This window comes from Xiphophorus hellerii, chromosome 5 (genome assembly GCF_003331165.1).
Source record: "Xiphophorus hellerii strain 12219 chromosome 5, Xiphophorus_hellerii-4.1, whole genome shotgun sequence".
NCBI classification, from domain to species: Eukaryota; Metazoa; Chordata; class Actinopteri; order Cyprinodontiformes; family Poeciliidae; genus Xiphophorus; species Xiphophorus hellerii.
The window spans coordinates 13,519,390-13,532,396 of NC_045676.1; the positions used below are offsets into that span (position 1 = coordinate 13,519,390).

The window sequence follows — 13,007 nt, forward strand, 5'->3', positions numbered from 1 at the left end:
TATTTTCAAATATATTACATATTGTTGGAATACTTATCGATAAAGATAAATAAGCTGATGCATTTTTTAGTACATAAATGTGTATGATACTGATGCTGGGAGGAACAAAATGAGGATATAATTGGGTAAAGGAAAAACTGAGTTCCCACCAGGTCATTTTTAACCCCTTAACGGAACATTTTTCCATTGTATTTTCCGGGGGTGAGGGTTAAAAGGTTTTAATAACCTAGACCTAGATGAGAATTATGCAAAATTGTGTTTGAAACAAAGAGTGGCTTGTGAGATTTAAGTTTGGTTGATTCAAATGTCCACTTACTTTGCACATAGTGTATATTCACAGATGCAGAACTGGTATGCAGTCCTTGTTAAATGTTTTCTGATTTGACTCAAAATGTCTGCTGGGGAATTGGCTAGTTGCATATTCAAATACGGATTGTTCAGCGTCTGGTTTACTAAGGTTTGTCTGCAGCTCATTGCTGCTGCTGCTACAATACAGTCAGGCTATAGTACAGCCAAGATTACAGCTATAAGCATCTGTAGCAGATTTCTACTATTTGTTCTCTACACTTTCCACATGACTTATTTTATATATTTTATTTATATTTATATATTTATATATACAGTATGTTGCTGCAGGTATCTGACTCATTCATGTGGTAAAAGTGCTGCTACTGCTCATGAAAAAATAAGTGAACTATTTATTGATGAAAAATGCTTTAATGGAGGAAAAATAGATCAGTTGCTGTTTCTGTAACATTATTAACATTTGCACAAGTTATTGAATTTCTCAAAACAATAAGTACAAATCTGTGCACTACTTTAAACAATATCAAGAGCGATAGCTGGGGTTCACCTGAGAGAAACTGTTCAGTTTTGGAGACATTTTCAGGATGTGGTAAAGAAATGCAAGAAACAAATGCATTTTGACTACTTCTTTGACATTTTTGTCTCTACTGACTCAAGAAATGAAATGAAGACTGTTAGTTTTTTGTGGAATTGTTATTCAGCTTTCAAAAGTATAGACATTACAAAAGCAAGCAATGTTATAAAACAGCAGAGAATTGTACGGAAGAAATTAATGCACGTCCACAAGGATAAGAAATGAGAAACTGCTACTATGGCGAGCAAAAATAGATAAATATTGTGGAAGCTAAACTAGCAGTTTAATTTTAATTCTTACACAAAATTTGTCCATTTTAGCTTTTGGTGATGGAGAAATGGTAACAAATGAATCTATACTTTTCATCATTGACTGGTTTTATGAATATACGGTGGCTCATCCTGGACTTTTACTGACTAAAACAACTTGAAAAGAGACAGAAAGGAAAAGAGTAGAGAATGTATCTTTCATATATCAGAGTTAAAGCTAACCTGGACAATGAATTTCTGTATTTTCTCAGAATCAACTAAGAACAGGGATCATGCTAAAGCAGAATGGTTTCTAATTTAGCAGGGGATTTAAGATTTGTTCTTTTCTGTTGTTCGACATTTGAGTCCTTTGATTACCTCTGAAAAACTTGCAGATAGCTTCAAACAGGCATAAACAGCCTGAGTGGGATGAAGGGCTTTAAGAAGTCTTTTTGGTGAAGCAGCATATCAGCTGAAAGCTGGTCCGCTTTCAAATGGTGAATCTGAAGCAACAACATCTGTACTCCAAGTGTCTCTTATCCATTGACATGTCCAAAGAATGACTTGTAAAATCCATCAAACTTCACTGGGGAGGTTTTAATAACAAACAGTGATCTTTGCATGCTGTATGTGTGTCTACAAAGCAGGCCTTGAGGTGATGGAGTCTCTTTGTTTTCTTGCCTTAAGACAATTTCTGTGCTCCTTTTATTGCGTGTCTGTCAGCACTGCTGTTCTTCTGTGAGGGAGGAGATAGGAGGATGGCGGTGATGATGAAGGGTTTTCTGAAAGTTTTACCATCACACAACTTATAATCAATACTTGACATGGTTAGATTGGATTTTACTTTTAGCACATTTCCACTTTAATTCTTTCCTGAGAGAAACAATAAAGTGTGATTGATTTGCAGCTTTAGCACATGCTATCATTGCAAAAAGATTTTGAAAGTGTACTTTTTTCTATGGTTATCAATGAAACCGAACTATAAAATAATGTATGTTGAAATGCAGTATTTCAACATGCATTTGAAATAATGCATGAAAAAAACAATGACTGTAATGAGGTTACCTGTATAGCAGCTAAGGGGATTTCCATTCAGCAAAGTTTCGATGTTCTCTAGAAGAAATCATGTTTTTTAAATTAAGAGTTCAATAACTGTACATTAGCTATCATTTAAGATGCTGTTAGTAAGTCATTGTTAAAATTAGGACTTTTTAACAGCAAAAGCAATGTCCAAAGTATTCTTTATTTTTACAAACACATTTTTTCTTTCTGAAAAGAATATCCTGACTTTAACCAGATATAAAAGCTATGGTGAGACCTTCCAACTTCAATATAAACAGGTTTTTAAGCAATGCTCCATTCAGTTTTTTGTTATTGTTTTGAGAGACCGCTGTCTTATGATTAATTTTAAAGTATGAGCATCTCTAGGAAGATCCAACATTAGTGTTTCCTTACCTCTGCTTTCAATTTCTATTATGGGCGAAAGTCCTGACATAAAAAGACAACCAGGCATCAAATGATTGCACAACCTTGCAAATTACTTTTAATATAAGCTGCATTTTTGTTAGAACTTACCAGTCCAAGACCGAAGCCGATTCAAACGGTACGTTGTTTCTGTTGGGTAATATGTTTGTTAGAATAGCTCAATGCAAGCAATAAAATACAGGTTGAAGATTGAACAAGTAGTTTTGAGAATTTTAATTCTTGTCTGAAAATGCACAAAAAGCAATTGAGAGGAACTGTAATAGATACTACAGTTTTGTTAGAACTTACCAGGCCAAGACTGACGTCGATTTAAATGGTACGCTGTTTCTGTTGGATAATATGTTTGTTAGAAAAACACTTTGGTGTAAATATATTCTGTCCTCTATAAAACTAAGCAACATCAAAACATATTAATATTACTTTGGAAAGTTTGCTTTTTACAGAACAACTTGTTTGAAAAACAAAGCCACAAACTGCTTTATACCATACAAGGTTGCTAGATGTATAAGTATTTGTTTTAATTCCTTAGAGATCATCAAAAACATATTCTGGACTTGCTAGCTGGCTAGCTAGTCTAGCTAGCTGGGAGCAGCAGGGAGATAGTCTAGCTAGCTAGGCTAGAATGGCCGCTGTTTCCTGAAAAATGCACCAAAGCAACTGAGAAAAACTAAAAGACACAGAATTTTTGTAGTAGCTAGCTACCTTCGTAGCTAGGTACCTAGCTACTTAGGTAGCAGTCTAGCTTACCTAGCTAGCTAGATACCTAGGCAGGTAGGTTTACCTTTTAACTGCCGATTGGGAGGCTGGTACTCAATGTGATGCACAATAGTTTTATCTGTGGAAGAACATAGTTTATTTTATCTGCTTTCATCAAAATGTAAGGTCGATTCATGTGTTAAATGTGTTTTCCTCTCTTACTGTTTAAGCGTGTCCCCAGATAGATTTTTCCAAACACAGTTGTAACAACAATCAGGAACACCACACACAGCAGAACCAGAAAGATCCACCTGTAGCTGCACCATCCTGGACGGCAAACAGGGACTTTTAGATGGTTGTTTCGTTTACAGAACATACTTAATACACATGCATGGAGTGAAAAGAATTGCCCATCTATAGAGATCAGAAATGAAAAATGAAAATGAAACGTGTTGGGGTTCTGGAAAAGCTTGATGGAAAGAGAAGGAAAAAACACTATAGCTTAAGTGACATCCAATTTTCCTCTTCCACACTGGAAAATATGACATGGTTCAGGCTCTAAGTATAGGGAGCACTTAAGAGCGGAACACAAGGAAGAATAGCCAAAAATCAATACCAGAGATCTAGAGGATTAGGATGTAGTGTGGTCTTGGAAAGATCAAGCAGTGCAAAGGGAGGGGAAAGACACAGCAGAGATTCAAGTCAACACAAGGAGAATTGAAGGAAATTTGTCCTATTTAAAAAAAAAAAGTCCAGAGAGGACTGAGAATAAGGACAGTTTGAAGTGAAATGAAAACAGATAGATTTGTTTCTTTGTCTCTTATTGACTCTCCTCAGCTGCACTGAGTCCACATGGAGAACTGAGAAAAAAAAACTAACTCCCCTTTATCCTTACACCTACCTCTATCTGCCTGTTTCCATGACAGCCTTTCTGTTTCTGTTCCTGTCAAAACAGTTTGATTGGCGAGCCAAAGGAGGCAGCGGCTTTGATTGGCCGAGTTGGATGATTGAATGAGAGGAAGACAGCAGTAGAAAGCCTGTTCCTGGTTTGCTTTGTCCTCCTCTTCAGGTGGTTGGAGGTACAGGGACCTCTGACCGCTGTAGCCAAACAAAGTATGATTCACGGCCTCGGTGTCGTTCACTTGGAAGACGACTGACACCTCCAGAAGTACCACCAGAACTGTGGATGAGAGCGGAAATTATCTCTTAATTTTAAAATTAAGAGATAATTAACCATGACCGCATGGTGCAGTGTGGTCCATGCGGTGCACCATGTGGTCATGGTTGTGGTAGCTTAAAATATACAGATAAAAATAGATAAGGTTACATTGTTATAGAAGGATCAAACTAAATGACTCCTGTTTTAAGTAGCTAGGATCATCAAAATAATTTCTATTTGATACATCCCAGAATAATGAGACAGAAAGGACTGAGGCTTTAAGATGCCTGCAATAAAACATTGACTTTGTTGTCCTTTGGAGGGGTTCAGCACATATTTCATAATTTGACAAATCTGGGCAAATTAGTAAATTTATCCCAATGATGGCTGAAGCTTTTGTTGAAATTAACTCATCCTAAGAGGCAGTGGTAGATTTTGATTCAAACTTTAATTGTTTTCTGCCCAGGCCAGCACATTGCAAAACATTTCAAGATGGTTTAACTTGAAAATGAAAGTTTACCTGTTGCCTTGAAAATGCAATTCAAGTCAACAAGAAAATTGTTTTGGTTTTAGCTCAGAAATTAAAGTTCATGAAGTTGCTTTAACAACAAGAGATAAGTTGTCTAAACTTTGTTTTTTAAATTCATTAATCTTAAAATGTGAGTTTTAACTTAATGCTGCAACATAAACCAAATAATTATTTCACAATATGCAAGAAAAAACTGCCCTCACCTAGTTAAGGCAAATGTTTATTTTAATGCAACTATTAGTTTGCAAAGCTTGAGCACAATGTCCTGTTCACACTAAAATGTTTTCGAGCAGAATTCATTGTGATGTTTAATAAAATTCATTATCAGATCAGAAATTTTGTTCATGCAGTTTAAGGCAAGAATTTTAATTATTCTAAAGTAAAATAAAGAGTTATTTTAAGTTAATAATATGAGTGAAAATAATGGAAAAGTCTGTGCTCTTTAATAAAACACAAGAGTCAGATCAATGTAATGCACTTCCATCTCAGGATGCTAAAATTTGCCGCTAAGCATTCTGGGAAATAGTTCCCACGCCTATCTTTTTCTTCTTTCAGTTTTTTAAGTACTAACCTAAAACCTCTAGTTTATTCAACTCTTGGAGGTTTGCCAAAATGATTAAAAAGTTAACACAACTTGCTACTGTAAATTTATTTTTCATAAACTCACACATTTAGGTTTGAAATCAAAAACGCGCAAAATTTATTTGACTTAAAGAGTAGAAGATAATAGTCACTATTAGATGAGGCTCAAATGTTTTACAGTGCACAAGATTCAGTGCAAAAGAATTAGAAAGTTTTCTCTTGTGATTCAACTTTTAAATTAAATGAGTATTTCCATATTTTTATAAACATATCTCACTACTAATTGATGATTAGTAGTGAGATATGATGTTCCTAAGACTGAAACTGCACAGCAGCATAATTAAAATGTGTTACCTGGTGATGAGAGGTTGCTGTGAAGTTCCTCCATGTTCTTGTCTGTTTCACACATGAACAAGTCTGACCTTGGATCTCCTTGGACTTTTTGCGTTTCAGGATGTAAACCTGCTGCGTTTCTTTTTGCCTCTTGTGTGCAGATCTGCTCCAACTGTTCAAGTTCTGGACTTGAAGTAGGATTACAGATGGCCTTTCTTTTATCTTTACCCTTTATTGGCTGCACATTTCCCCCTTTCCGTTCCTGATGCATCGGTTCGTAAGGTTGGTGGGGAAGGCAGTGGAAATTCACCTTTGAAACTGAACAGATGGAGAGAAGGGAACAGTTAAAACGACGATCTCCCAGCAGCAGCAGCAGTAGGCACAAAGTAGGAAAACATCACATGCTCTCAAGTCAGACTTCAGAGGAGGATCTTAAAATGGAAGTTGTTTCCGTCAGTTTGTATCTTTCAGGGAGAGACACTCAAGGGAAGAGCGAGAAGGATGAACAAGGAGAGAAACCACTGAAGGCAAGCAACATGAGAACAAAGGTTAAAAAAGGCACTTGTATAAATAACTGTGCTTTCACACAACAATAAAAAAAAAAACAACATCCTCTCACAGCTGCCAGTCATGGTGGATCTAATTTTTGACTCTTGAGCAGTGGTTCTCAAACTTTTGCAACAAACAACCTCAGCAAATAATCGCGCTATAATCAAGGGAATTTCAAAACTGTAGCACAACAGGAACTGGGCCTTTTAATTCTGTTGCATTTGTCAAAAAGACAAGAAGGATATGAATTAATAACATTTTTACTGGACATTTCTATGTAAACTAGCAAAGTAAAAGGGAAGTACCCGAGAATTCAAATGGAAAAGTTGAAGGTTTTTCTCAACAACCCAATCGTCAAAATCCAAATAAACTAATTCTTTGCACGGCTGATGGTTTTTATCTGATTAAGACTGTAACACACCCAACTACCCTAAACACTAAACAGGGTAAATTACTGTTTAGTGTCTGACTAAAAACCAAAGAGCTAGGCAGGCCTATGCTTTACATTGCTTTACATAGCATTAAATCTTGCCATCTTGTAGGACAAACAAGCAAAACCATGGCGACACATGCAGGAATATCTGAGACAGAGAGTATTAAAACAGTTATAGAATAGAATAGAATAGAATAGAAGTACTTTATTCATCCCAGCAGGGAAATTACTTTGCAGTTACAGCATAGAGACAAGACACAATAACAACTACCACTGAGTAGTAGTTGTAGATAAAATAAAATATAAAATGCTATAAATTGTAAAAATATAAAATGCTGTTAATATAAAAAGCAACTTAAGAGCAGTCCTTGCAAAAATTCAAAAAATGCAGATATGTATATGTAAATATATGTACAGCAAGTGTGCCACAGTGCAGTTGTGCAAAATTGGACTGATTAGTGCAGAACAATGATTTAGCTTTTATTGTACAGTGAGATGGCATGTGGCAGGAAGGATTTCCTGTATCTGTCCCTACGACAGCCGAGCTGGAGCAGTCTATGTGAGAAGGTGCTCCGCTGTCTGTCCACTATGTTGTGGAGAGGGTGCTGTTTATTGTCCATAATAGACAGAACCTTCTTCAGTGTCCTCCTCTCCACCACAGTTTCCAGGGACTCCAGCCTTAGTCCCAGTACAGAGCCAGCTTTCCTGATGATTTTGTCCAGTCTATTAGAGTCGCTGGCTCTGATGCTGCTTCCCCAACACACAGCAGCAAAGAAGATGGCACCTGCAACAACACTGAACTGCTTTCTTGCTTCTTTATTAAAGAAAGGCAGCATGGTTTTCAAAGAAAATGTGAAATTTAATCTTGTGACAAGACCATACCAGATTATGAGTGCAAAAACTTATGAGCAAATAATATGAGCAAATAATTAGTAAATATTAATTTGTAAATAGTTTCTCTGGAAGCTGTGTTGCAGTAAACCCAAATTAAACATACCAATCCTGCTACATCTGAGAAAACCGACAGCTACTGCATTTGTTTGTTTTTTTAATTCATGTGCATGTGGTAAGACATTAAGTGGTTTAAGTTTCAAAAGTAGTAGGCTAGCTCAGTTTTATAAAAGTGTTATCAGTAAGTCTGGAACAAGATTTAACCCAAACTGTGGTCTGGTGAAGAAAACCCAAACAGAAACCGCTCTTGCTTCAGAAAGCATGTCAGTAGCAGAGGCTAACCTGCTGCTTTATTACATAAATCCTCCTAAAGTGTGACAAGTTAATTCCTCTGTTTTTATCTCATCTACTTGTCTCTGATTGCCATAGTTAACAGCAGTTCAGAGATTTTGTTTTGCTTATCAAAAAAACATCTACATATCATCAATCTAACAGCGGTGTATTGTTCTGTTCTGCATGTTCTCCACGCTCACAGGCGAGAAGGACACCATCTAGTACTTAGTTTGCTGCCGACGCCCTGCTCCTGTTCTCTTTTGAGTGGCATCTGACCAAACCACAGATGGATGTGCTGCAACAGTCTTTAAATGTTGGTTAACTCTGCATTCTACCTGGAAATGGCTGATACAAGCATTTATTATGAAAACAACTTTAGTCACATCGAGCACCAGCAGCGGCAGTTGTGACTAAGTTTGAAACCCTTATCATTAAGGTGCAACCAAAATGAAAGACAAAAACTTTTTTTTTAAAATGTACATGGACTTTTTTAGGTTGTTGAGACAAAGTGAAGTAAAATCCTCTGACACCATGGCTTTTTTTAAAATATGTGTTGCAATATTGCTTCCCATTTTCACTTAGATTCTGTAATTCCCACGTTTTAAACTCTAAAATCAAACGGGAACAATGCAGGACAAGGGATTCTCACACCTTGTCCTCATAGTTCAAAATGACTGCCATGTGTTTAAAATTGTGTATTTGCACTGCTCATTAATTCCTTCATATGCATTGTAGCCACTTAACTTCCTGAGTGTTGGTGTCTGAATGCATGAAATACAAAGAAGAAGTTGTAGTATATTGTGTTGCTAATAGTAGTTGCTCATCTGCATCTGGAACACAGTTGATCTTGGTTTGGTGATGTTTCCATATCCATGTTCTGACTTTAAAGTTAAATAAGAAGTCGTTGGCACTTGTTCCTGGTTGAATGCTACTTGTTTTAGTTTATGATGGAAGCTCTTCAAACACATCAATCTGCACTTGAGAAGGATTTCTGTTTTGAGCAGAGTCAGTTTATAGTAGAGTTCAGTGTTCTTGAACGCCTCCTCTTGTGGATGCTAATTAGCTCTGTATTTGACTTGTAAACTTTTGATACAAACATTTGTTATAACTGCAACTAAAGATGACCCAAGTATCACCAGTAGCGCCTGGACCACGATTTGAGAACGACAGCTTTAGAGAGAGACCACACGCAACGCCAAGGAACACAAAAAAAAATTTTGATGTTAGCTTTGAGCAGATGAAGAAGTGGATCTGACTTGACCCAGTACACAGAGGCATGTGGACAGAGTGAAAAATGTTCAGTTCAAGTTGTTCTGATTGACCCACCTGAGTATATCCTGAATAACTCTGGCAGGCAGATGATGAAGGCGAGGAAAACCAGAAGGAGAAGTTTAGTCACAGCAGCTCTTGCCATGGTCGTACAATCAGGTCTCACACATTGGTTCACACGAGCCACACTGACATGTGGCTCGTAGGAACTCCTTCCTTGTTCAGACACGCAATCTCCTGTGTTCACATCAGGTCTGCACCCATCAGTGTTTCTCCCGCAGTTTTCAAGGAGCTCTAATGATTTCGTTCATAGATTGTGCCGTTGAAGGCGACTGAGCGGGTAGGTTATACAGAGCAACTTCACTTCCTATTGCACTTCCTGTAATCTTCTCAGAAAGACTTAGAAACAGAGAGAAACAGGATTTCAGATGTTTTCTGCCAGCTGACTGTAAGTACTGGAAACAAATGTCTCTATTTGAGTCTTAAAGATGGAAAGTCTGCTTACAAGAAATGTTCATTTAATTAGGATTTTTGGTCTAGTGTTTGCCCAAGATAGATAGGTACAAATGTCATTAGATGTTTACATGCAGCAAAGGAAATAGCATAAATGCAAACTCAAAAGAATATCATGGTAGTGACATAACTTTTTGTTTTTGTTTTTCTAAAACCCTACAAGTCAGTTTGCATTGGATATAGCATGCCTCAGTGCTTATGCTTTCATTATGGAAATAAAGAAGGTAAGAAGCACCGGTGTGCCGTTAGTCATATGCATTGATCACCAGATCATCAGCATGCCTGAGAGCTTCAGAGAAGTGATTGTGTTTTTATAGCTGCACATCAGTCTAGGATGGATTTTACAGCTACTGGCAAACAGTTTAAGCTCACTTATACTATAATGAAGAAGATTATTTGTGGCTGCAAACAGTTAAAGACAGCCACCAATTTCCACCTTACTTGGATGAGCATGACCTTCTCTGTAAACTAAAGTATTTAACAGTTAAAATAAAAGCATGCCTCAGACAGCTAAATTGGATAATGCCACAATCTTTAGAACAGCAATTAAAGGGGCAGTGTTGTGTGTTTTCCAGGCACTAGTGCCGTTTTACAGCATAATCAAGTAGCAATGTTAAGTTGTTATAAAAGTGCTTTACATGCATATCATGTATGACTTAAAAGAAAATTTACTTAGTAATTTAACACCTTGAAATTAGGGCTGTGTCTCTTTAAAAACTTCTCTTTCGGAAATTCCCCTTAAGGAAGTCATCACAACATCACTCCTCTATTAACCCTTTATCAATGTTTTCACCAACGTTGCACTGAGAAGAAGCTCGTATAATGAGCTCAGCAGGTGTGCAGTTCCACCAGGTGTTTGATAATTGCTGCTGGTGAATCTGACAGGAATGAATGTGGGAGTTAAGGAGGAGGGATGCTCTATGAAGCGAAAGCTAAGAAGCTTGGAAACTGAAGCTCTCAGGTGGAGCTGCGTCTTTAAGGCGGAACTAGGTCCACCCAGGTGTTTTGTACAGCTAAATGGTAGCCATGGAGATTAAAGAATTTCTCAAAAATGCATGAAACAATTAAGGAAACACTACAGGTAGGGTCTTGATGAGGGAATAATATTATAACATGATGTAAAACTCAAAAAAAGTAAATTTAACATAACACTGCCCCTTTAAATGAAAAGTAAAAGAATCAATTTGTTGAAGTGATCAGCAATAAGTCCAGAAGTCTATTTAGCTTAAATGATAGAAATTGTGCAAAAACAAATGTGCAAACTCCCCCACAACAATGTCCATACAGTCATACACAGGATGGGATGGTTATTACAGATTATTGCTACAAAATGTGGTTTCACAAGATGTTGCTTTGTCATGTTTGCTTTGTTTTCTGTTCCTGCATTTTGGATTAGTTTATGTTAAACAATCCCACTGTGCAATCTAGTGTTGTATATGAGGAGTCTTTTTATATTTTGTGTGAGATCAAATATAATCAAATCAGCCTGTTGGTAGTCTTATCACACCTATTGTTTTGCTTTGAAAAAAACAACTGCAAACGGTGTTTTCATCTCATTTTTCTGTTCATTCAGTTCTAAAAATATAAGTAGAGCATGCTTAAGACTTGTTTATATGTAACATTGATGAAGTAGAGTTTTTGTTCAGCTCCTGTGAGGATAGCAGGGTACCCAAACAGATGCTGGGGTTCGATAGAAATCAGGGTGAAAGAAAATGATAAACTTCTTCAACCACAAATGTCATACTACTATGGGTAGTAGTTGCTGCTGACCATAAAACAACTCTGAATCTCTCAAACGTATATTTTCCTTTGTTTGATCCAACTTGATGTACTGTTGCATGTTTGATGTTGAGGTTTGGACCTTGAGGACCTCTTATCTGGGCTGAATTAAACAAATCCAGCTCATAAACCGAGTGTATCTCGGTTTTTGAGCTACAAAAACCGAGATACTCATCATTTGGTGAGTGCCAGCCACACTCACCAAATGATGAGTGTGGCTGGCAGGTGGAGCCTTATCTCTATCCTACAGCAGCTTGGTGGACTCAGGACAAAGTAAGCAGTGTATGAAAGAGCATGGAAGCTTCTAGATTAAATAAAAACTTAATTTGGTGCTTTTTTTGTTTAGTGCGGCTGTAATTTCTAAATATGAAGAGCCCACGGCTAAAATACATACTTTTGTTGACAGTGAATAGCACATCACTGATTAGCATATTTTGTTGGTGGCGAAAACCTACATTAACTTGAAAGCTAACAGCATCGATAGCAGCACTAGCTCAGGGAAAGATGCTGCTCAGCTGCCTAGAGTGCCAGAAATCTCATTAGTCATAACTGCTTTAGAGGACATTGAAGGTTCAAACTAGCAGACAGTGAATTAATGAATTAGCTTTTCATTTATGAATATCCATAAATATCCCCAGGAAAGCATACTTATATTTGGAGAACTCAACTCCGCCTTCCAAACCTCCCATAAAACATTACAGGTTGGCGTTGCGTGATCATTTCAGCAAAGATGTTGAAAGTCAGGTTTTATCACTGTATTTGGTCAAGATAAAGCAGATTTCAGTCACTTTACAGTCAGCCTGCAGATTTCTTCAAAATATTCAAAAGAGAATGCAGCTTGAGAAGCTGAAATAGTTTTTTGCAATGCTACATGACTGGCTGGTATCCATGAGGGTCTTTTCTTTTGACATTGTTGATTGGCCAAGAATAAGGAACAGACTTTAGCTTTTGTGGTGATGCAGAGACAGTTTTCACTCTATGAATTAATGCATGTTAATATAATTGGTGTTTGAACTATTAAAATAGGCAGTTATAAGTGTTTTTTGAGAGGTTGTCAAGTATTTTTCGTCATCTTTGGTTCCTAACACGCACAAATACCTGGGATCCACAGAACCTCAGGAGTTGCTAGTCGATCTAAATTACTCCAAGAGCACTTCAATATCTCATCCAGGAGTTCAAGAAGCCAGAACAAATAAAAACCTGCAAGCCTCATTTATTCCATTACAGTATAAACATGTAAGGGGCAAATACTTTTTCACAACACTGCAAGGCATTTATAGAAAATATCTGCAGTAGAGATTATTCTCACTTGAAGGCCGTTTCAATTA

General features: G+C 37.0%; 2 protein-coding genes across 4 annotated transcripts in view; one reads left to right on the forward strand and one right to left on the reverse strand.

Annotated features, from left to right (window-relative positions):
* Nucleotides 1-697: 697 nt before the first annotated feature.
* On the reverse strand, nt 698-9,575 carry LOC116719664 (uncharacterized). Of its 3 annotated transcripts, none has more exons than XM_032562247.1 (10): nt 9,445-9,575; nt 5,934-6,230; nt 4,211-4,489; nt 3,532-3,636; nt 3,395-3,448; nt 2,902-2,940; nt 2,704-2,742; nt 2,584-2,616; nt 2,194-2,241; nt 698-1,864 (listed from the first exon to the last, which is right to left on the reverse strand). In XM_032562247.1, the coding sequence occupies exons 1-10, from the start codon at nt 9,530-9,532 to the stop codon at nt 1,848-1,850; spliced, it is 999 nt and encodes a 332-aa protein (XP_032418138.1). In that variant the 5' UTR covers nt 9,533-9,575; the 3' UTR covers nt 698-1,847. The 3 variants fall into 3 exon arrangements, with proteins under 3 accessions (XP_032418138.1, XP_032418137.1, XP_032418139.1); XM_032562246.1 differs by having other exon boundaries at nt 698-1,910; XM_032562248.1 differs by lacking the exon at nt 698-1,864 and adding an exon at nt 1,895-2,001.
* A 61-nt stretch (nt 9,576-9,636) lies between these two features.
* The window catches only part of klhl5 (kelch-like family member 5), a 53,451-nt gene continuing 50,080 nt past the window's right edge, over nt 9,637-13,007 (forward strand). Inside the window, exon 1 of the mRNA XM_032562242.1 lies at nt 9,637-9,727. The gene's annotated coding sequence lies outside the window, so the exon portion shown is untranslated. The remainder of the gene's footprint in view (nt 9,728-13,007) is intronic.

Excerpts from the sequence above, each read along its gene's own strand:
- LOC116719664 (XM_032562246.1), bottom strand. The coding sequence starts at position 9,532 with ATGGCAAGAGCTGCTGTGACTAAACTTCTCCTTCTGGTTTTCCTCGCC. Across the intron at positions 2,617-2,703 it reads TCGGCTTCGGTCTTGGACTG|GACTTTCGCCCATAATAGAA; the intron begins GTAAGTTCTAAC and ends TTTTTATGTCAG. Across the intron at positions 1,911-2,193 it reads TCCCCTTAGCTGCTATACAG|AAAACCCTTCATCATCACCG; the intron begins GTAACCTCATTA and ends TAAAACTTTCAG.